Source organism: Rhinatrema bivittatum, chromosome 4 (assembly GCF_901001135.1).
Source record: "Rhinatrema bivittatum chromosome 4, aRhiBiv1.1, whole genome shotgun sequence".
Classification (NCBI taxonomy): Eukaryota; Metazoa; Chordata; class Amphibia; order Gymnophiona; family Rhinatrematidae; genus Rhinatrema; species Rhinatrema bivittatum.
Window position 1 is genome coordinate 249,088,289 of NC_042618.1, and position 23,106 is coordinate 249,111,394.

The 23,106-nt window shown below is 45.1% G+C and overlaps 1 protein-coding gene across 5 annotated transcripts in view; it reads right to left on the reverse strand.

The window, feature by feature from the left end:
- CAPRIN2 (caprin family member 2) overlaps positions 1 to 23,106 on the reverse strand; it is a 263,440-nt gene that overhangs the window by 189,339 nt on the left and 50,995 nt on the right. For all 5 annotated transcript variants that reach the window (XM_029600006.1, XM_029600005.1, XM_029600004.1 and 2 more), the window contains exon 4: positions 20,430 to 20,516. In XM_029600006.1, coding sequence (XP_029455866.1) covers positions 20,430 to 20,516 — 87 coding nt within the window. The remainder of the gene's footprint in view (positions 1 to 20,429; positions 20,517 to 23,106) is intronic.

Consider the following 23,106-nt stretch of genomic DNA (forward strand, 5'->3'; position numbering starts at 1 on the left):
AGTTAAATGCCTACATTCTATGATGCAAAGACTATTTGTAAATGGCTGTTCTCAGAGTCCTTTGGCCAACTTGAGAGCACCTTAAAATACATAAAGGATGTGGATGACCATTTCCTCCATTGTTTATGGAAGTGAATTAAACAATGCACAAGCATGCACAATTAATGGAATACATTAGGGGTGTGAATCGTGTGATCGATCGTCTTAACGATCGATTTTGGCTGGGGGGGGAGGGAAATCTGATTGTCGTTTTTTTTTTTTTTTTTTTAAATCATTAAAAATCGATAATCGGGGGAGGGCGGGAAAACCGGCACACCAAAAAAACCCTAAAACCCACCCGAACCTTTAAAACAAATCCCCCTCCCTCCCGAACCCCCCCAAAATGTTTTAAATTACCTGGGGTCCAGTGGGGGGGTCCCGGCATGATCTCCCTCTCTGGCCACGGCTGCGTTAAGAGAAATGGCGCCGTGGCCCTTTGCCCTTATGTGACAGGGCAAAGGTAGCGCCGGCGCCATTTTGGTTCCTGGCTCCTGACGTCACGCGTGCAGGAGATCGCCCCCCGGACCCCCGCTGGACCCCCAGGAACTTTTGGCCAGCTTGGGGGGGCCTCCTGACCCCCACAAGACTTGCCAAAAGTCCAGTGGGGGTCCGGGAGCGACCTCCTGCACGCGGGCCGTATTGCCAATCTTCAAAATGGCGCCGTCGCTACCTTTGCCCTCACTATGCCATACGGGTGACGGGCGACGATAATTTTAATCGTTCAAAAACGATTCACATCCCTAGAATACATACATCTGCAGATTATACTCATTTAGTGTGTTTCAAATTCATGAGTGCATTCATTGATGGCCCTATTGATCCACTGGTAGACTTCAATGAAGTTACAGGAGAGGGAAGAGAGGTTCAGGGGCAGTAATGGTAAATGTATGCAATTTAAGGGAGGAGAGGGCTCCCCCAGTAATTGAATATTCAGTCCTGGTTTGCAGAAGAGTAGGTAACCCTTGGGGAGAGGGGGAGGAAAACTTAAGGTCCCATGCCCAGGACTTGAAGTCCCTAGCCATGCTTTTTTGATTTCACCACCTTAAGATCAGATACAATTAGCCCCAGATCCTCTCATGCTAAAGAATTTTACTCCCACTACTGTTATCTTCCTTTGTTTTCTATAGCCTAAGTGTATTACTATGCATTTTTAGCATTAAATCTTAGCTGCCAGGTGCTGAACCATTCCTCAAGTTTTGCTAGATCCCTATTTTCCACACCTTCCTGACTATATCCAGGTGCAGATTTTGGTATCACTGGTATATAAAACCCTGACATTTTCTGCAATGTCAGTCAAGAACATGTTAAAAACCAGGCCTAGAACTGATTGCTGAGGCACACCTAGTAACACCCTCCTCTGAGTAAACTCCATTACTATCCTTGTCACTTCCCATTCAACCAAGTTTCTAACCCAGTCAACTATTATGGGGCTCATAATCAAGGGTATTGTAAGTCACCTATGCAGAACCATATCAGATGACTTACTAAAATAATTTGAGGAGCTGGCAGGCTCTTCTGGAGGCAGAAGTACAAGTGCCAGTAGCCTTGTTCCCTGTCCAGAGGCTTCTGCATGATGTAGTCAAGTATTGCATATACAGTTGAGTTACAAAGTGGGCACCTAGTATCAAACTCTGGAAGACTTCCCCAAAATGTCCCAACTGGGGCCTTGCCTGTGGGGGATGGTAGAAAAAATTCACCTACTTTTGAAAGCACTACTTCCAGACAGATGAGATAGCTTAACTACACAAGAGTCTAAGATTCAATTTCCTGGCAAGTGGGGAGGGGGGCAGGAGGCTTGATTATGCCCACAGGTTTTGATCAACTGGGATCACTCAGTTTACAAGGTGTTTCCAAAAGCTAGTCTGGAGACCTTTGTCGGGGACTCTGTTCTTACAAATGTTTCCTCACCTTACCCACTTTGGCCAGGAATCTGGAGATTAAATGCTCTGGCAGATCATGTAAGGGATCCCTACAGACCCTCTTCAGAAGGAAGAGGTGGAAGGATACTTACCCATGATCCTGATAAAGATAGGTGGGATCTCACCTCAGAGGGGGAATGCTCCCAGACTGTTTCAGTTAGTGGCATCACATGCTCTGTTCTGAATGCTGGCTTGATTCCTCCACCAAGAGGGATGCCCTGCCCGACAGGCAGGCTGGTCTCCAGCACTGACTCCTGATGGAAGCTTCAAGTGTGGAGACAAGAGGACTCCAATGTCAAGGAACAATTCTGATATCCCAGACAAGCTGAAGGGTGCCCCTTTCACTAAATACCAGTGAGAAAGTCTTCAGCTCATGCAGATATTCTATGGATTGTTGTACCCTCTGGCCCAGCACTGGAGATATCTTCTGAAAACAGCATAGAGTCACCCTCAAGCAGCATGAAGTGGACTGTCTGTGCTGATGGGTGCACAGAGACCAGAGGCACAATGGAGCAGTTTGGAGACACTAGATCCTAACAGAAGGATCCTTAACACCATGGCCAGAGAGAGAAGGGGCCTTAGAATGCTTGAGATCTGAAAAGTGGAAGTGATAAAGGCACCAGAGGTTAACTTGAGACTTGTCAGTCCTCTTGGTATTTCTTCTTGCTCAGCATGCACCAACAGGGAAACAATAGCAAATGCTTTGGTGCCAACTGCACTGCTTGCTCTGATGAAGTGTGCTTCTACAGAGCCCCCATGGGTGCACCAGCTCCTGCATGCAATTCAATCTTGCTAAACCCCCTGAACTGCAGTAGATCCAGAGCCACTGAGCGCCCTCCCTGAGAAGTCCCTGTGACTTGGCATTTGGGGGGGGGGGGGGGGGGGGGGAGTCTAAGGTAGCCCCACTGAGAAATGAAGATCAGTGACTATGAACCAATGTTTTTCCATCTAAGCACTGTTTTGCAGTGACTTAAACCACCATGATTTAGCTAACTTCTGTGATTGGTCCCTGGCACCTGTATCATGGCTGTGTGATAGGTGACATCCAACCACAGACATGACAGCAGAAAGACTGTGGCCCAACAAGTCTGCCCATATGCCCAAATAGTTATATCATTAAACTAACATCACTCCCTTAGGAGATCCCCTGTATTTAGCCCATTCTTTCTTGAATTCAGATACTGTTTGTCTCCATCTCCACTGGGAAGCCATTCTCTGTATTTACCCTAAAGAAATATTCCTTAAGACTACCCTTCATTCTCAACCCATGACCCCTTGCTTTACAGCCTCCTTTGATAGCAGCTCACCTGTGCCTAGAAGACAGATTTAAATCTCCCCTATTTCCCCTTTCTTCCAGAGCATGCATGTTTAGATGTTTAAGTCTATCCCCATATGCTTTAGCACAAAGGCCACTAACCATTTTACAGCCACCCTCTGGCCCTATTCAAAAAGATTTAAATTAGTTGGAAGGTACAGTCTTCAGAACTGTACACAGTATTCTAAATGAGGTCTAACCAGCAGCCTATTCAGGGGCAATATCACCTCCCTTTTTCTGCTGGACTGTTCTCCATGCAGCCATAGTCCTTGAAGTCACTGGGAATAGCATGCTGGAGCCAGGCTTCAATTACCCCCCACCCCAAGTAGCACTTGAAAGCTGTGGAGCTGCTAGGGGAGGGAGGAAACTTGAAAAAAATGAGTAGGATTGAAGAAAAACTGTAGAAACAAGTCTGTATGTCAGAGTACACATTTGTATAAAAGCTGACAAAGAAAGGCACTCAAGATTGTGCACAAGTAGGAACTCCCTCATGCTTAGAAAAAGCATGAGCTAGAGACAGGTTTGGTCAGTGCCAGATGTCACTTGTATTATGGCTAATTCAGCTCTGCTCGTCAGAACCAAACACACAGGTCACTAGTGATTACATATGTAGTCTACAAGATTGAGCACTTGAATTCATGTGCAGTGGAATGAAAACATGTCTTGGATCTCAAGTCCCTACAGATTGTCTGGCCACTTTTTGAAAAAAGCTTTTGTCAAGAAATTCACAGGTTTCATTTAAATGATTTTGGAAATTTTTATAGTAACAAGAGATCAACAAAAAGCCTTCAATGACAAAGGTTTATTTTTCTATCATGTAGAAAATTTCCTCCCTCCATCACTAAAATTTTCAAAAATGTTTTAAGACTTGTTTCTTAAACTTGGTGGTTTTTAGTTTGAGTTTTGACAGTGACTTTTCTACCAGTTAAGGTTAATCAGTTTTAGGGAAAGTGTTAACTCAAATTAAAGTTTTCATAAACTTACAAGATGGAAGAGCATAAAGCAGAGGTCTCATGCCAGCTCAATTTTTTTTTGACTAGGAGGGCCCATGTTTTCATTTGCTTGAAAGGCCAATGTCAAGAGTGAAGCTAATTTTAAACAGTTGAAAGCTTTCCTGGATTCTGGATAAGTTTTAGAGTGATGAAGGGTAATTGATTTTTTTGCTGCTTTGATACTGCAAAAAGCCTTAAGGTTACAGATTAACAGCTGCATGTATTCAAACAAGACAGCTGATCAGCAATATGCTAAAGATTGCCAAGAGCAACCGATCTCAGCAAAAATGCAGTCCATCTATTTCTACATACCTTCACTGTTCATACAGGACATTGCACATGGTCATTTTATGGGGATTTGAAGACATCCAATCAGCAAACAAGTATTCCTAACTGAATGCTCAATGTATTTTACACTGATGCACCTTTGCATCTGAAAGAACATGTTTTGGTATATCCAGTTTCTCTACTCACATTCCCCTTAAGTACCTAATATGGCCCATCAGGGAATATTTCAGAGTATGTCAAAGCAGGAAGTAGTCATGTATTTGGAACTATTCCATGTTACCTCTTCTAATCTTAAAAGGACCAAGAATGAGAAGCTACTTCTACTGTATACATTGTTGAAATTGTAACTTAATATTGTTAAAAAGCTAGTCTCAAATTTGATGTTTGAGAACAGCTTTTGATAAGTTATTTAAATTTAGAATTTTCTATACACAAGTGTGGCTCTATAATCCCACTACAGTGACAAAACTGTGTGGTGGTGTAATACTGTCAGGTAGTTGCAAGCCATATTTGATTTGCGAATCCTAAGACAACTTGGATATTATAGAAACATGGTTCAACAGGAGAAGAATGGGTAATGGCCATACTGGGCAAAAATCTGTTTAGGAAGGATAGGAACAAGAATAACTGTCAAGTTACTGAAAAGATGTAGGGAAAGGAGGCAATGGTACTTCTATACACTGGTGTGGTCCACAGACCTGATTCCTAACCTGGACAGGTTTGGCTGAAGTCAAAGGTGGGTCTGAAGGGGGCGTGTTGGTGACTAACCTGCTAGATGTGGGTTGGAGTATTCAGTCTGCAGAATTTAAGTAAAGAGATTATGGATGCATTTCAAGTGCCTCTGAAACCCATGAGGGGAGGGGCGAAACAGGATCTGGTATACAAAGTGGACACTGTCTAGGTAGATATCCATGTGAACATCAGAAGACATGGTCTGATATAAATGACCAAGATAAAGAGGCTTAAAGTTCTGAGTGACTTTTGTAAAATGGGTGGGAAATACAAGGAGCTGGCAGACTGGGAAGCATTAAGGAAAGAAACATTGTCCTAAACTAAAGGGAGCTATAACAGCAAGACTTGTAAAAGGAAACCATATGATTCTCTTGAAAAGTGGCTGAAAATCAAAAGGCAAAGAAAGGTCAGCATTCAAAGTACGAAGGATCTCAAATATGAACACTGGAAAGGATCTGTCAAAGCTGAAAAGTCAGGATGGCAAAAGCATAAAGAAGATTGCAAAAAGTAACTGATATTTCGGGTATGTCAGAAAAGAAGGCCAGCAGTAGAACTGCAAGACAGGTTCTCCATATTGCATAAGAGAAAACACTAAATGTTTGGTGGTCACTGAAAATGGCCTTGAAGGACTGCAGCTGGTGGGCAAGCATATGTTACCATTTATGGAAAAGTGGGGGAACTAAGCAAAATTTATCATAGGAAATAGAGTACATTCAATTGACAGGTCTGAAGGGCTTTAGATAGAACTTTGGAAAAAGGGTGGCTTTGGTCCTTTTACAAAGATAGGGAAGGAAGAGGCTGGAAATTACAGGCAGGTTAGCCTTACCTGGAGGCTACTGATACTCTACAATCTAGTGTTGCAAGTCTGTAGACAAAATGGTCTTAAAGCCAGCTCAGATTAATCCAATTTTTAGACTGGTTAGAGTATTAGATCAAGGTCATCTGCTGATATGGTTTACTTTGATTTCAACAAAATCAAATAGGAGCAAGTGTTACAAAAATGTTTACTCAAACACCCTTTTAATTTATATCAAAGCATACAAAAAGTATCAGCACAGAATCACAAGCTTATAATTTAAGGTATTTTGAAAAATTTGTATCAATTTAATAGGCATTTGTAAATATTCATAGAAATAAGCAAATCAAATTTAAATTTGAACACATTCAAGTCACATTTAGACAAATTACCCAATCAAACCCCACATGCACACATTTAGCCAATATACATAGAGCACCATTTAATCCTAACCACAGCAATGTTGAGATTACTTACCTGATAATCTCCTTTTCCTTAGTGTAGACAGATGGACTCAGAACAAGTGGGTATAGTGTGCTCGTGCTAGCAGTTGGAGACTGATCTGACGTCAGCACGGGTACATATACCCCCACAGGAAGAGAAGCAACTCAGTAATCTTCCTTGCAAAAGCTGTTATGGATATATGTGTACGGACCGATCGATCAATTAGTGAAACAGGACTCCCCTGACCGATTGATAGTAGCTGGAGACCGCCAGAGTTCCCAACCGGAAGACGTAGACACCTGGTAGAGTGGACGCACTCATGTAAGAAGTGATCAGGCTTACCTTGAATCTGTGAAACCCCTGTATACTGGCAGCCGGGCGGGATGCTAAGTCCATCTCTCTACACTAAGGAAAAGGAGATCAGGTAAGTAATCTCAACATTTCCTAGCGTGTAGCCAGATGGACTCAGAACAAGTGGGATGTACAAAAGCTACTCCCGAACCAGGCGGGAGGCTGCCTGAGGACCGCGTAGGACTGCCCTTGCAAATGCTGTGTCCTCCCTGGCCTGGACATCCAGGTGGTAAAATCGGGAAAAGGTATGGGAGGACCATGTCGCCGCGGGAGACAGCATCCTAGATTCTGCCCAAGAGGCCACCTGCGCTCTTGGTGGAATGAGCCATGACCTGCAGAGGTGGTGACTTCCTGGCCTCTACGTAGGCCACTCTGATAACTTTTGATCCAGCGGGCGATGGTGGGCCGTGAGGCCGCTTCTCCTTGTTTCTTCCCGCTGTGAAGGACGAACAGATGGTCCGTCTTTTGTACTGCTTCTGTCATTTCCAGGTATCTGGGCAGCAATCTGCCGATGTCGAGATGGCATAGCAAACGCCCTTCTGATTTCTTCAAACCCGCCATGGTTGGCAAGGATGTTTGGTTGAGGTGAAATTGTGAGACTACTTTAGGTAAAAAGGAGGTAACCGTGCGAAGATGGATAGCCTCAGGAGTGATTCTGAGAAAGGGATATAGAAATAGGATCACGGCAGGACAGCGCTTGTAGCTCCGAGATGCGGCGTGCTGAACACACAGCCAGCAAGAACACCATCTTCAAAGTTAGAGAACGGAGAGATAGGCGCCGGAGGGGTCTGAAGGTGGATCCCGCAAGGAAATCCAAAACTATGTTGAGGTCCCACAGGGGCACTGGCCACTTCAGTGGTGGACAAATGTGCTTGACTCCTTTCAGGAAGCGGGAACATCTGGGTGCGTGGCAATGGTCTTGCCATCCCTCCTGGGACCGTAGCAAGACAGCGCAGCCACCTGAACCTTGATGGGGCTTAGGGAGAGACCCTTCTGAAGCCCATCCTGCAGGAAATCCAGAATAGGGATTGTGGTCGCATGTGGATTGGTGCCATGAGTGTCGCACCAGGCTTCAAATACTCTCCAGATTCTATATTCAGCCCTTCCCACCTTTCCCACCCTGGTAACCCTTCCAGTACACCCCATACTCCCCCTCACTCCCCCCCTCCACTCCCCCCCCTCTCCCCTCCATTAGCCTCTACAGCCTTCCCCTTCCCCGCTTTCCTTACCTTTTTAAATCCCTCCCTTATCCTTACCTCCTCTCTCGCATATATTCTCCCCCTTCTCTCTCCCCCCACCCCTCCCCCCAACTTTGTAAATAAGTTCACATATGTAATTTTAAATCCATATCTTTCCATTTTAAGTTATCCATGCTTGCTTTCTCTCTCTCTCGTACTTCGCCATTCACCTTGTTCTTTTTATCCAATTATCATCCAATATCTCCCAGTTAAACCCCCCTGTTCAATGTAATTTCCTTTCTCAGTTAATTGTGAACCGACATGATGTGTCCTACGAATGCCGGTATATAAAAATGTTAAATAAATAAAATGTTAAATAAATTATGTAGGTGAGGGATGTGGAAAACTTGCGCGCTCGGAGTGTATCTATCACTGGCTCCGAGTAACCTCTTCTTCAGTCTAGCCCTCTCAATGGCCAGACCGTAAGAGAATTGAGCTGGATCCTCGTGGAGGATGGGACCTTGACGTAGCAGACCCCTGAGCGGAGGCAGGGGAAGAGGCTCCCCTGTCAATAGTTCTCATGTCCACGTACCAGGGTCTTCTTGGCCAGTCTGGTGCCACTAGAAGAACTAGGCCCCTGTGCCTCTGAATCTTGTGTATAAGGGCGCCCAGCAGGGGCCACGGAGGAAAGGCGTATAGCAGGGTCCCTGGAGGCCATGGCTGAACCAGGGTGTCGATCCCGTGAGAGAACGGATCTCGTTTGCGGCTGAAGTATCTCTGTACTTGAGCATTGGACCTGTCCGCTAGTAGGTCCATGTCTGGAGTCCCCCACTGATCCACAATCATCTGGAAGGCTGTGGGGGACAGCTGCCATTCTCCCGGATTTAGGCTTTCCCTGCTGAGAGTCTGCCGCTGTGTTGTCCCTTCCAGCAATGTGGACAGCAGAGATGTCCTGGAGATTCACCTCTGCCCAAGCCATCAGCGGGGCTATCTGTTGGCTTCTGGTTCTGCCCTGTCGGTTGATGTATGCCACCGTGGTAGCGTTGTCTGACACCGACTGCTCTGTTCCGCAGTCTGAGCAAATTGCAGGCAGGCTAACCGGACTGCCCGTGCCTCTAGATGGTTGATGTTCCACCCCGACTTCTCTGTTCCACCGCCCTTGGGCGGTGAGCTCTTCGCAGTGTGCTCCCCCATCTGCTCAGGCTGGCATCTGTGGTGAACAGAGTCCACGTGGGGGGAGGACATCTTTGACCCCCTGCTCGCGTGGTCGGACTGCAACCACCACCGTAGCTGGGTCTGCACTCTGGCAGGTAGATGCACGGAGTAATTCCGGAAGCGTGGGCTCCATCAAGAGAGAAGGGAGCATTGTAGTGGTCTCATATGGGCCTGCGCCCAGGGTACCACTTCCAGGGTGGATGCCATGAGACCGAGAACCTGCAGATAATCTCAAGCTATGGGCCGGCTGGCTCCCATCAAGGACTGTAGACATGTCTGGAGTTTTAACCTTCTCTTGGTGGTGAGGCTGACTGTCTGCCTGGGTGTCGAAGTGGACTTCCAGGTATTCCAGTGATAGGAAGGCTGTAGGCAGCTCTTGTTTAGGTTGACTACCCATCCCAGGCTTTCCAGCAGGGAGATCACTCTGTTGGTAGCCCGATGGCTCTCCTCTCGGGATTTTGCCCTGATCAGCCAATCGTCTAGGTAGGGATGGACAAGGATTCCTTCCCGTCTGAGCGCCGCTGCTACCACTACGATCACCTTGGTGAAGGTCTGCAGCACCGTGGCTAACCTGAAGGGCAAAGCCTGGAATTGGCAGTGTCATCCCAGCACCTTGAAGCATAGGCAACGCTGATGATCCTGATGGATCGGGATATGCAGGTAGGCTTCTGACAGGTCTAAGGCCTAAGGAACTCCCCTGGCTGTACTGCGGTCTTGACTGAGCTCAGAGTTTCCATGCAAAACTTCGGGACCCTTAACTATCGGTTGACTGACGAGGTCTAATACAGGCCGAAAAGTGCCCTCTTTGGTACCATGAAATAAATGGAATAGTGCCCAGAATCCATTTCGCATGCAGGTACTGGGGATTATGGCTTTTAAGGACAGGAGCCTTGCCAGGGTAACTTCTAATGCCGCCTTCTTGTGGATTGGACACGGAGACTCCACAAACCTTTCCAGAGGGGTGTGATGGAAGTCCAGATAATAGCCCTCTCGGATGATGGAGAGGACCCACTGGTCCGACGTAATCGACCCATCTGGAGTAGAAGAGGGTTAACCTGCCCCCTATGGCTCCATCCCCCGGATGGATCGGCTGATTCTCATTGTGAGGTGCGGCGGGACCTGACCCCGAGCTGGCTCCCCCTCTTGCGCTGCTTGGTCCAAAAGGACTGGTTCCTGGCCTGAGGACGAGGTGCCTGGTAGTGACTCCTATAGGGAGTGAAGCGTTGGGAGCTTCTACCTCTAGAGGGCCTCGGAAAGATGCGCTGGTTCCTCTTGGACCTGTCTTCTGGTAGTAGAGGTACTGGAGAGGCGCCCCATGTGCTGGCCAGTTTATCGAGGTCGCTGCCGAACAGGAGAGAACCCTTGAACGGCATTCTAGTGAGACGTGTCTTAGGAGCATCGGCTGACCAATTCCGTATCCAGAGCTGCCTCCTGGCTGCTACTGAAGATGAGACCCCCTTGGCTGTCGTACGGACTAGGACAGAGGCAGCATCCGTAAGGAACGAGAGAGCCGACTCCATGTCCGCTGCCGGAACATCGTTCCGGACCTGTGACAAGCAGGAATGCGTCACCACTGTGCAGAAGGTTGCGATTCGCAGAGACAGTGCTGCCACCTCAAAGGTTTGTTTCAGGATGGCGTCCAGGCGGTCATGAGCCTCCTTGAGGGCCGCCTCCCCCTCCACTGGAATGGAGGTGTGCTTGACCACAGTGCTAACCAAGGCATCCACCTTAGGGCACGCCAGCATATCCTTGATTGCCGGGTCCAGGGAGTACATGCTGGACAGGGCCCAGCCTCCTTTGAACGAGGCCTCCGGCGCATTCCACTCAATTTCAGTTGTTGCGCCGCTTGCAGGAAGGGGAAATGGCGGGCTGTGGGACGAAGACCCTCCAGCAGGGGGTTCTGTGTAGATGCCTCCATTGTGCTGGGGCCTGGAATAGCCAACTCAGTCAGGCACTGAGAGACCAGGTCGGAGAGATCTTCCTTGGGAAAGAACCGCCTCATAGTTCGATATGGTTCTATCCCTGAGGGAAGGTCCCCCTCCTCGGGGGGTTCGGACTCATCCTCCGAGACATCAGGGTCCGCATGAGCCGGAATGCCCGGAGGCTGGTGCCCGTGATAAGGGCGAGAAGGTCCGGGGGCAGGGTCAGCTGCAGCAGCAGGTCCAGGACGGGAAGCAGACTGCATCTGTACAAAGGCGTGGATCCCCTTAAATAAGTCCACCCAGGAAATGGAAGTGGTCTCCAGCCGTCGGGGTACCAGGTCCCCCAGGATTCCTGGCTGTTCGAGATGGCCCGCTAGGTCCGGGGTGGCCCCTGGGGAACTGTCTGTAAACCTCGGTTGAGACTGGTCCTGGCCCGAGGCTCCCACGGCCTCCTCACATTGGGCACAAAGGGAGTCTGGCTCCTCGCTCTGCGTGGCTCTAAGCTGGCACGCTGAGCACAGGCCAAGAGCTTTCATGCCGGACTCAGGAGGTGCCACCTCTGGAGACGCCAGGGCGTTTAAGTGTTCCATTGCGTCTTGCGAAAGCAGGGCGCTGGCGCTTATGCGCTCAATAACAAACGCTTAGCAATATATGCTGCGTTGTGTGTATCCACAGGCGCCTATCCGTGTGCGCTCAATACCTGAACAAGGCAGACAAAATGGTGACCTCCACGGCGTGCCGCATGCAGGCAACGCCGCCGATCCTCGTACCTCGGAGACCAAAAGGAAGAGATGACGCCTTACCTGATCCTCTGCTTCCCGGCTGTAACCCGGGCGGTCTCCGGCTGCAGGGGGGGGGGGGGGGGGGGGAAGAGGGGAAATATCTTCCCCGCCGTGCTCGAGGAAGTGCACCTGCTGCCTCTAAGCCACCGAACTCGTCTCGCTCGGGGCCAAGTCCACGCCGGGACAGAGGTGCCTCAGCCAGAGCCCTTCTTGCTCGGGGGCTAGATCCCTGCTGCGAAGCGGCCACCGGACCGAGGCTCTTACCCCCAAGGGACCACGGAAATCACCTCTGGAAACTCGACTGGGGAGGGACCCGAGGGTATCACCGCAGGAGTGCGGGGCTAGTCTGAGACATTTTGGAAAGTAGAAAGTAGAAAGTAGTATTGGAAAACACGCTCAGCGAGCGTGCAAGCACTCCAAACTGCTTTGGAGACGGAAATTACTGAGTTGCTTCACTTCCTGTGGGGGTATATGTACCTATGCTGACGTCAGATCCATCTCCAACTGCTAGCACGAGCACACTATACCCACTTGTTCTGAGTCCATCTGGCTACATGCTAGGAAATATCAAATCTTTCCTCCACTTTCAAAACAAGCGTTCTCCCATTCAATAGGACTGCCATTTGCACTGCAATGGGTTCTCCCATTCAATTTAAGACTGCCATATAGATCCTGCTCATCTACTTCTCCGCCCCCATGTGAATCTCCAGATTTTTTATCCTTCCAATTTTATCAACAAGGGCCCAAGTTTCACCTCACAGCTGAGGCTGCTTCAGTGGTTATATATAAAATATTAAAACCCTTCATGAATATGCTGAACTAAATCTTACCACACCAAGGAGCTTGCCATTTGTTTTGGGAGGAATCATTGTGCCAAACAGCAAGACAGCCAACTGCTAGAAAACTTTACCAAATTCAAATCTAATCTGCAACATAGCAGAACTTCTGCTGCTCATGGCAATGCAAAGCCATGTATTTAAACTCCTTCAACATGCCATCATTTCCAATCCCATAAACAGCCAAACTTAACCCTACATATCCTTACAAGGAAATATCCAAATAAGTGAGCTGGACAAGATACTACCAAAGAATTACTATTAAAGCTGAATCCTACAACAATCTTATGATCTGAAGAGGAAACAAGCTAATACTTCACAGAAAGCCTCCTTACTCCTTGTGATTTAGACCTTTCGGCATTACTGAATCAAGTTGATAAATCCATTTGTTCATTCTTAATTGAAATCTTCCCTTTGGGGAGGTCTATGGGTAGGATTTACTTAGCTCAGCATTTTTGTTCATGAATGATTTTATATATAAAATATATAAATGTTAAAGTACCCCTAAAAACAGCCTCAGCTGTGAGGTGAAACTTGGGTGGATGAAAATCTGGAGCTTTATATTGGGAAAAAAAGTAGCTGAGATCACAACTCCATGTTGGCAGTTTGCATTTGGAAGGGTTATATGGATATAGTCTTGATAAAAGCTATCCTCTTTTGAACAGGAGGATTTAATTTGCCTTGAAAGCAAAGGAAAATAAATGTGTTCTGATTAAGCTTAAATAGCACTATTATATGTATATTGGTTGAATGTGGAAGTGGGTTGTATGTTTGGATAATTTGTGTCTGAATGAGTGATTGAATGTGTGGGTTTTAATTCATGTTTTAAATGAGTTACTTGTGAGATTTGTTTATATTTCTATGAAATGAAAATTGTATTTAATAGGAGTTAGTAAAATACACTGAATAAGTTTGTGATAAATCAGCACAGAATTATCTATCAAAGAATACAAGAGTAAGGATGAGTGAAAATAGATGTATTGTTTGTGGAACTCGTTCCTATTTATTTGGTTGAACTATTATGGGGAAGTGATGCTTTGAATTTGCCAAAAGTATTCCTTACTTGGATTTCAGCAACACTTCTGACACTGTCCTCATAGGAGATTCAAAAAGAAAATGAGCAGCCTGGGGGTAGGTCCCAAGGTGGACTGGATTCAGGCCCAGTATTACTGGGCATGCAAACTGCAACTGAATAGAGTAGAGACACTGGCAGAGCCCATCCTGAAGTGAAAATTTAGGTTTATATGTGCTCACCTCAATCTCAGAGTGACTGAAATCAAAATTCCCCAGGTAGGCAGGATCTTCATTCTTAGCTTTAATTAGCTGTTATTTTATCTGTCTGCTGTTTTGAAATTGTGTTCTAGTAAGTTTATATATTTAAGTATTGTGGGGATGTTCTACTCAGCCATTTTGAAGTAGTTTCAGACTTAGATTGAGGAATTGTGATTTTCCCATTATGCAGTACAATGGTCTGGCTTGAATTTTCCAGTTTGCCTGCACATTTAAATTTACATTATATGGTTTATTCTGTATGAGTGTTCTGCATGTGTTAACTGAGGTCTGATGGTATGTAGTTTATAGGGAACTGAAGCAGCCTGTCTTGGTATATGGGTGTTTTAGAGAACAGGGTAATATACTCACTGAGTACTGTTTTGGTATTAAAAGTTTGCTACTGTAATGATTGCTTACTTATGGCTCTAAGGCCAAGCCCACATCCACACATTATAATAGGCCTATACTATGAGATCCAAGGTTTTTTTTGCACAGTTTTTTGGTTGGTACCACAGCAGTGCATACAATATACGTTTTACCTTAGATCAGTTATTCCAAACCTGGCTCCATGGACCCCCCAGTGGGTCCTCCAGAAAGCATACAAGAAAGTTTAACTAGGGAGAAAATGAGTGGGCTGCTATCTGATTAAATGAGCTGCTGCCACAGGCCAGGAGTGAGACAGGTCTGCTGGACAGACCACTCAGGTATTTTTGGTGATGTGTCAGACTCAACATCCTGGAGTGTGGACACTGACGACAGTTGATCCCTAGCCCCCTATAAAGGGACTCAGGAGGAGGAATGGACAGTGAGGACTGTTCAGTCCCCCCACATCCTCTTGGAATGGATGTCCAAAGTTTTTCCATCTGTCCAACTGGGTGCAATAGCCTTTGGGAGTCATCACAAAAACACTCCTGGACATCATGCAATACCCCCAGGCAGAGGACACAAACCTCATGCAGATGTAATGACAGTCTAGACACTGGGGCACTGCCAAAACCCAGCTACCAAACATACCTGAGTGGTCTGTCCAGCCAACAGAGGGTGATATGCATGGTAACAGACTGCAAAGAAAAGACTTACCATGCCATCCTACTGACTAGCTGGTAGGAAGAGGGATGCTGGTGCAGGAAAAGGTTGGAACTGACTGGAAAGTACTTGAAAATATAGAAAAGAGCAGAGTTCCACAACCGCAAGACAGCTTTGTGAAAAAGGAGACTGAAGAGGGACCCTGTTTGGACATGGATAGTGGTATGTTCAGTGTGTCAAAGTTTCTAGAAACTGACAAGTTTTTTGCCAGGCTCCATCTGATGTCACCCATGTGAGGATCATCCTGCTTGGCCTAGAACAGAGTGCAGATTTCCATTTACCTGTTCTACTCAGTTTGTAGATCATACCTCCTCTCAGCAATCTAACTCAAGAGCCCTAACATTAGCCTATCCCATCATTGTTTGCCCTTTTCTGTACCTTTAATTTCACTATATCTTCAGATATATTAACCAGAATTGCACACAGTGCTCTAGGGTCAGTGTTTCCCAACCAGTGTGCCCCGACAACCTACAGGTGTGCTGCAAGATCCAGGTCTAAAGACAAGATTCCTAGTGTCTTGTTTTTCTTTCATGGCCTGTAGGATGTCTTCCTGCCAGAGGGTGTCAGTAATGTCTACCTGCTGCTGCTTCCCTTTGTTAGCTCTTGCTTGCAAGATACACTGGCCTTGTACTGTCAACTGCAGAGGCAAGCTGGCAGATGAGGAAACAGCTTGCCTCTGCAAGACTTGATATAGTCTGCTGCTCAGACTTGTGATGGTGGGGGGGGGGAATGAAAGATGAGTAAGCCATAGGGCATGGGGAAAATGACAGCAGGGGTGGAGAAGAGGGAATAAGGACTAGAGGGGCTGGGTGGCTGGACAAGGAAGGTGATAATGCTAGGGGAGAGACAAGGAAAGTAAAAATTCCTGGGTGAGAGGGTTGGGCAGAAACAAGCTAGTGATGTCAGGAGAAAGGGAAGAGGTGGTGAATAGGTGTGTGCCAGTGGTGGGGGGAAGGGATGAAGGGAGGATAAGGTAATGCTGGGGGTTGAAGGAAGAGGTGATGTTGCCAATGGTAGGGGAAAAGGAAAATGAGAATGATAGCAAGGGGTAGAAGGAGAGGGATGCGATGCCAGATGCGGGGTTACTGGGAAGGGATGATTGTGGACATGGTATGCCACAATAAAGTGTGCTGGGTTTGCCATGAGAAAAAAAGGTTGGGAATCACTGCTCTAGGTACAGTTGAGGCATGATTGCTATGAATTAAAGGAATGGAGAATAAAACATTCTATTTGATTTTAGTCACTGCTGCACACTGAGCAGAGGATTTTCAATGTTATCCATGACTCAGATCCTTTTCCTGGGTGATAACTCCCAATATGAAGTCTTGCATTGTGTAACCAATTTAGGTTCCTCTTCCTGTGCATCACTTCACACTTATCCACTTTAAATGTCATCTGCCATTTGGATGCCCTTGCACAAGGTCCTCCTGTGATTTAACTATCAATAAATTTAGTAGACTCACTTGTTCCCATCTCTACATCATTTGTTATGAAGCAGTAATCCTAGTACAGATCCCTAGGACATGCCAGTACTTACCTTTCTCCATTGAGAAATGTGACCATTTAACCCTATTTTTTTTCTCAGTTCAATCCACAACACTGCCTATCCCATGAGGAATTCAAGACTGAGGTATTTTGTCAGTTTTCTGAAAACACAAATCAGCCAACTCTTCTACCCATGCCTTAAAAAAATGAAAGCTTGGTGTGGTAAGACTTACCTTGGCTAAATTCATGTTGGCTTTATCCCATTAAACTATAACTATGCTCAATTTTGTTTGGAACAGTTTACTATTTTTCCCCAGCATAGAAATCAGGTTCAATTTCCTGGATCACTACTGAAACCCTTTTTAAAAGCTAACACTATATTGGCCACCCTCCAAATCTTCAGGTACTGTAACTGATTAATAGTTTATAGATTACTAATAGGTCTGCAATTTCATTTTGCAGTACTCTGGGATGTATACCATTTGGTCCATATGATTTATTCTTTAGTTTATCAATTTGCCCTGTTACATCTTCCAGGTACACAGATTTGCATTAGCTCTTCTGAATCATCTTTAAACATGGGTATCTGCCTTATTTTTCAGTAAAGACCAAAGCAAAGAATTAATGTTATGGTCTTGTCTTCCCTTAGTGCCTGTTACCTCTTGATCTTGTTTATTCTGTGAACTGTAGTGATGGAATTTACTGTACAACAGTATACAAAAATTGTATAAATAGTTTAACTTTGCCTTCCTGGTCAATGTTTTGCATCTACTAGTGCTTGTGCCATTTTTCATCTTCATTGAGAATTTTTTTATTTTTATTTTTATTTTTTTAAAGGTTCTTCTGGCTAGAATAGCCTCATCATTGATTCCCCTTCCTTCCACTGTTAATGTGTGGAATACATCTGGTCTGGGCTTCCATGGTGGTATTTTTAAATATCCATAACCAATGTAAACCTTTGCAATTGCTCCTTTCAGTTTTTTCCTATTCCCCTCATTTTCATTATCTCCCTTTTGAAAGGGAAAAATGCTATTGCAATAGATTTTAGTGCCCTCCCCTCCAGTTAAGTCAAATTTTATATTATTGCCAGATAGCCTCATGCTTTTTAATATGGATTAGGTCTAATGTATCCCTATCTGTTCTTGTATTAGGTGCTCCATGAAGCAGTCATTGATTTCATCTAGAAACTTGCTCATTAGCATGTCCTGATGTGACATTTACCCAGTCAATATGGGATAACAAGTCACTCATTACTGTTAATTGTTAGCTTCCCTAATTTGTTAGCATTTCATTATGGCCATGTGGTACATCCACTGCTATTCTAATTACACACTGAATTTCTGTCCATGGAGATTTTACAATGCATTGTGTTTCTTGCAGAAGTTATCAGTTTGTCTCTGCCCTCTAACATAGCACCACCTCTAATTTGATCCATCCTATTGCAATATTTTATGTAATCAAATATATTCCACAACTTCCATACTTGGATGTTCAATGTACATTACAATATAGCAAAATAGACTATAAACACATTGGCTGTTTTGGTGCATTATGCATATGCTTTTAGAAAAAGCAGCTTTCAATCTCCTCATAAACCTCTATCACATTGAGTACAGATCTGTTGAGGGCATTACACTACCTTGGTCCAATAAAAAAAAAAGAAAAAAAGACCCTCCCATAAACACTGCAGCCTAAATTTGTTAGCAGGAATAGTTAATTGAAGAGTCCCCTAGTTAATATTTATCCCTTGAATCTGTTCCATTGTTATCCTCTTTCCACCAGGTCTGAGATGACAACCTCTTCATTCAGCGCTACACTATCTTTAGTTCTAGCATTTATATATAGACACTTCAAAATATGTTTGTATTAATCTGCTTATCAGTTGTTGGGGTAACTAGGAATCTCTGCTCTAAGGTGGTACCTGGGCTACTTCAGCATTTATTGCAGCCTTTATCAGGATGCCCCAACTTCTGTTTAGTTAGTATCCTTCAAAGATACATCATTCCAAACTATGTGCTTGAGTGACTGTCTCCTTCCCCCATTTAGTTTAATTACTGCTTTCCTTTTTAAAGGAGTGCCAGCAGCCTGGGTCCACTCTGGTTAAGAGCTGAATAGGCTCCCTCCCCAGAATATTCCTCAATTTAAGAAACCTAAACCCCTCTTCCCTGCACCTTTGCATCCATGTATTGAGACACTGGAGCTCAACCTACCTCTGGGGTCGTGTGTGGAATGGAAAGCATTGCTGATGACCAACTTATTTTGAAGTCTTTCCTCCTAGTGAGTGAAATCTATATTAAAAAATGAGGGTGGGTGGGAATCAAACTAGTACCTAGCTACCCTGGCTCAGTAAGCCTGTGTATCAGATCCAATGTAAGCCCATCACAGGAGGGTTCAACTAGTTGCTTGGAAAAAAGCCATCTCTTCCAAAGATTAATATTTAGTTGACCCTGAAGCTAGTACTATCCAATCCATTATCTGCATTTGCCCTCTGTAAGCATCTTTCAGATTATATAAATTAGCACCCTTAGGTTTAAGATAATTCACCTCAGATGCTGATTATGCAGTATCTCCGAAGTACTGTATTTTTCCCCCCAGAAGTGGGGGGAAATGTCTGTCTTATGGAGCAAACAAAAAAAAAAAAAAAAAAAAAAAAACTACAACCCCCTACCCTCCTGACCCCCCCAAAACCTGCCAAAAGTCCCTGGTGGTCTGGGAGTGATCTCCTGCACTTGGGCCGTCTGCTGCCAGAATCAAAATGGTGCCAACAGCCCTTTGCCCTTACTATGTCACAGGGGCTGACCAATAGCACTGGTAGCCCCTGAGACATAGTAAGGGCAAAGGGCCATCTGTGCCATTTTGATTACTGGCAGCCGACAGCCGAAGTGCAGATCACTCCTGGACCCCTGCTAGACCACCAGGGACTTTTGGCAGGTCTTGGGGAGAGGGGTTGTAGTTAAATTTAAAGGGTTGGGATGGGTATTTTTCCCCACAGAAATAAAAGTTTTTTGATCTGGGGGAGTGGACCAAAATGGCCCTCCCCAGACCTGAAAACAAAATGGGGACAACTTTTATGCACTCCCTTAATTTGCTCCATAAGATGCAGACACCTGGGAAGAGCCGGTTTAGCACACTTAATTTTCCCCCTCTGAATCCTAGGTGCATCTTTGGTCAGATCTTATGGAGTGAAAAATATGGTAGCTACTTGACTTTTCTAAAGAGATTATATCCTGGTATATTTTACTTCCTAGGCCTCATCAGTAAACTATGATTTCAGTTGCCACCACAATGGCTTCTATAATCAGATTGTGTAGATGCTTGTAGTCTGACTTTCCAAGTTTTTCTACATCATTTCCTAAGAAATGCAATCCCTCCTACCTCTACCTGAGCAGTCCCCTTGTTGCCTATTTGTTCAAGTTTTGATCCACTAGCTTAGTAGACTTAGTTTATCCACCTAATACAGGACTACCTTCCTATTCCAAGGCTTCATACTTTAATTTGTCATTATCCCATTGAACCTAGTTTGGCTTAAAACCCACTTCACTAGGTTGCCAGGACTATGGGCAAAGATGCTCTTACCTTCAGACATTTAGCTCTGTATATGCTTTAAATAGATAAGTAAATGAACTTTAAAAGCACAATGAGACCAGCTACAAACCGAAGGAAAGTTGCCATAGCTTAATACACAACATTTTTAGAAGGAACAAATGAGGTCAAACATTTCCATTCACCTGTATTTTTGCATTTTAATAGTAGTACAAAACCAACCAAAAACCTTACTTCTTGGCCGAGTGCAGAAAATGTTTTCTGAAGTTCCTTGGCAAATTCCAGATTGTGTACCACTTCATCATATTTTTCCACTGCTTCCTGCAAGTAGGCCAAAGCATATAAAAATCAGTACTAATAGAATGAGAATACAACTTAGTGTAAAACTGAACCAGTTCAGAATAGATTAGCTAGAGTTACTCATTTCACCTTCATAAGATGCAAACTGTAGCTTCTCTCCCACCCTCTAATACAGTACTGTTCACTTTCTAATTTCCTTGGATTTTTATGATTCTTTTCTAAGCCAGAGCTCAAGGTGACTTCATTCAGGTAGGAGTGGGAATTTTTGTTTTTGGGAGAGTTCCCCCATGAATTCTCTTGTTTAAAAATTTTTGGAAGAGGGGCCTCCTGAACCCCCCTGTCCACCACCCATCCCTCATCTGAAAAATGTCAGGATCCTCCCCAGCCTCCACTTACCTGGTCGGGGGGCAAGAGATCTGACAAGGACTAGACCCAGGCTGAAGGCTTGGCCTTGCATGGGTCTGGGTCTAGGCAGGTCACCAACAAGGCCCAGGATTGAAGGCCTGGTCCCAATGCAGGGGTGAGGGCTTCACCCCATGTTCCTGACTGGAGATTAGGTCCATGACTGGGCCGTGGCCCAGGTTTCTGAGGTAGTCTTGTCCTATCCTCATACTTTAAATGAGTCTGCTCAGGAGATGCTGGCACCTTCCAAGTAGAGGCCATGATTTCAAGACAGTCATTGAAAGATTACATCAGTGTCTGGGCCGAGACCCAGGCATCAGGCCTAGGTGGAGGTCCAAGTGTTAGGCCTGGGCTGGTAAGTTTCCAACCATTTTAGAGCCTAGGCAGTGACCCTGGCACCACATAGGGGCCACAGCTCATGCCAATGTTGGGTCATGGTCTAAGCCTAGGTAAGAGGTTACTTCTCCCCAATTTTCAAGGCTGAACAAAATTTGAATTTTCAGCTGAAAAATTTAAATTCTGTTCTGAAGATGACCCAAACAGGAGGTTGTGTCTTTCTTGCAAATGCTCATTCCTATATTCAGGTAGGGTAGGCATTTCCTTGACCCAAAAGGCTTATAATGTAAGTTTGTACCTGAGGTAATGGAGGGCATGACTTGCCTGACTGAGGTCACAAGAGTGGGATTAAAACCCTGGCATCCCTGGTTCTCAGTCCACAGCTCTTACCATTAAGTTACTCTCCACTAGACTTGTCTCTGAACTAGTATGGACCTAAAGCAAAAAACTGATCATTTGTACAGGTCAAAAGTTAAGTTTTGTTCCCTGCTTTCAGTACTGTTTTGACAGCAAGTGCCTTTTCTTGTAACAGGGCTCAACTTATCAGGAAATATAGAAACTGACTGGACATTGGACTATTTGAATTGGAACTTCTGCTTTAAACTTTCTAGGCTCTTGTTCAGGTGCGAGCATTTACTACCCGACATTAGTGGTTGAAGATAGCTTTAGCAAAAGCCCCTCCAGAGTCTAATATGCCAGCAAAAGGTAATCATCCATATGACTTGAGACTTTAAATGCACTTAAAATGAAGTTTGCCCACTCAGTGACCTGGCATTTAAGGTTATCAAGTCATATGAAGATCACCTTTGCTGGCATATGAGCATTCTCTGGAGGTTTTTCCCACTACAGCTAGTGTTTGACTTAGGTGAAAATAGAAGTTCCCAGGCATTATCCAAGATCAGAATCATTTCTATGGACAAAGCTAAAAACTTGTTAAGTACACAAACTTCCAGTGTCCTTAACTTGATAACCCTATAAAACAGGAAAGACAGCATGAAGATGGCTCCGTGTACAAGTTTGACCACCAAAATGTCAAAGCATTGTGTAGTTTTTAGAGCAGGTCCATTTAGATGCAGAATTTATTAGTGATCTTCTTCCCTATTGAATATCATTCTCCCTCAAGATTGTCCTATCAGCCTTGGAGGACAAGGCTACAGATAAGCCATCATGGCTGTGCACATCAATATGTTCCTATGCCAGTGAAAAGCCTGCAGCCCACACAGGTAGTGCACAGATTTACACCATTTGTTGCTTGGATTGATACACTGCATAAGCAGTTTCCAGCTTTAATCTAAGAATGGTATTAGAAGATAAAATGCTGCCATCTAGTGACTGAAGGTAGTGCAGATTAAGTTAGATACAATTTGTTATTTATTTATTTAAAAATTTTTATATACCGACATTCATCCAGGATATCATATCGGTTCACATTGTAACATAAACTGGCGCTAGGCATGGCGCTTTACATTGAACGATTAAAACATGCGAACAAGGTATTAAAAGGGGGTGGGAGATAACATGGGAAAGTTTGCATTAAATTATATTATAGCAACGTTTGCAAATATATACATATGTACAATGGAAAAAGACTAAGAAGTGCAGGCAGGCTAGTGAGGGAGAAAGGGGAGGAGGAGAGAGGAGAGCTGAGAAGGAGGGAGGAGGAGAGAGGAGAGCTGAGAAGGAGGGAGGAGCGGGGAAAGAGGTAGGAGGGGGAAAGAGGGAGGGGAGAGAGGGAGAGAGGGACAGTGAGGGAGAGAGGGACAGTGAGGGAGAGAGGGACAGTGAGGGAGAGAGGGACAGTGAGGGAGAAGGGGGAGGAGGAGAGAGGAGAGCTGAGAAGGAGGGAGGAGCGGGGAAAGAGGTAGGAGGGGGA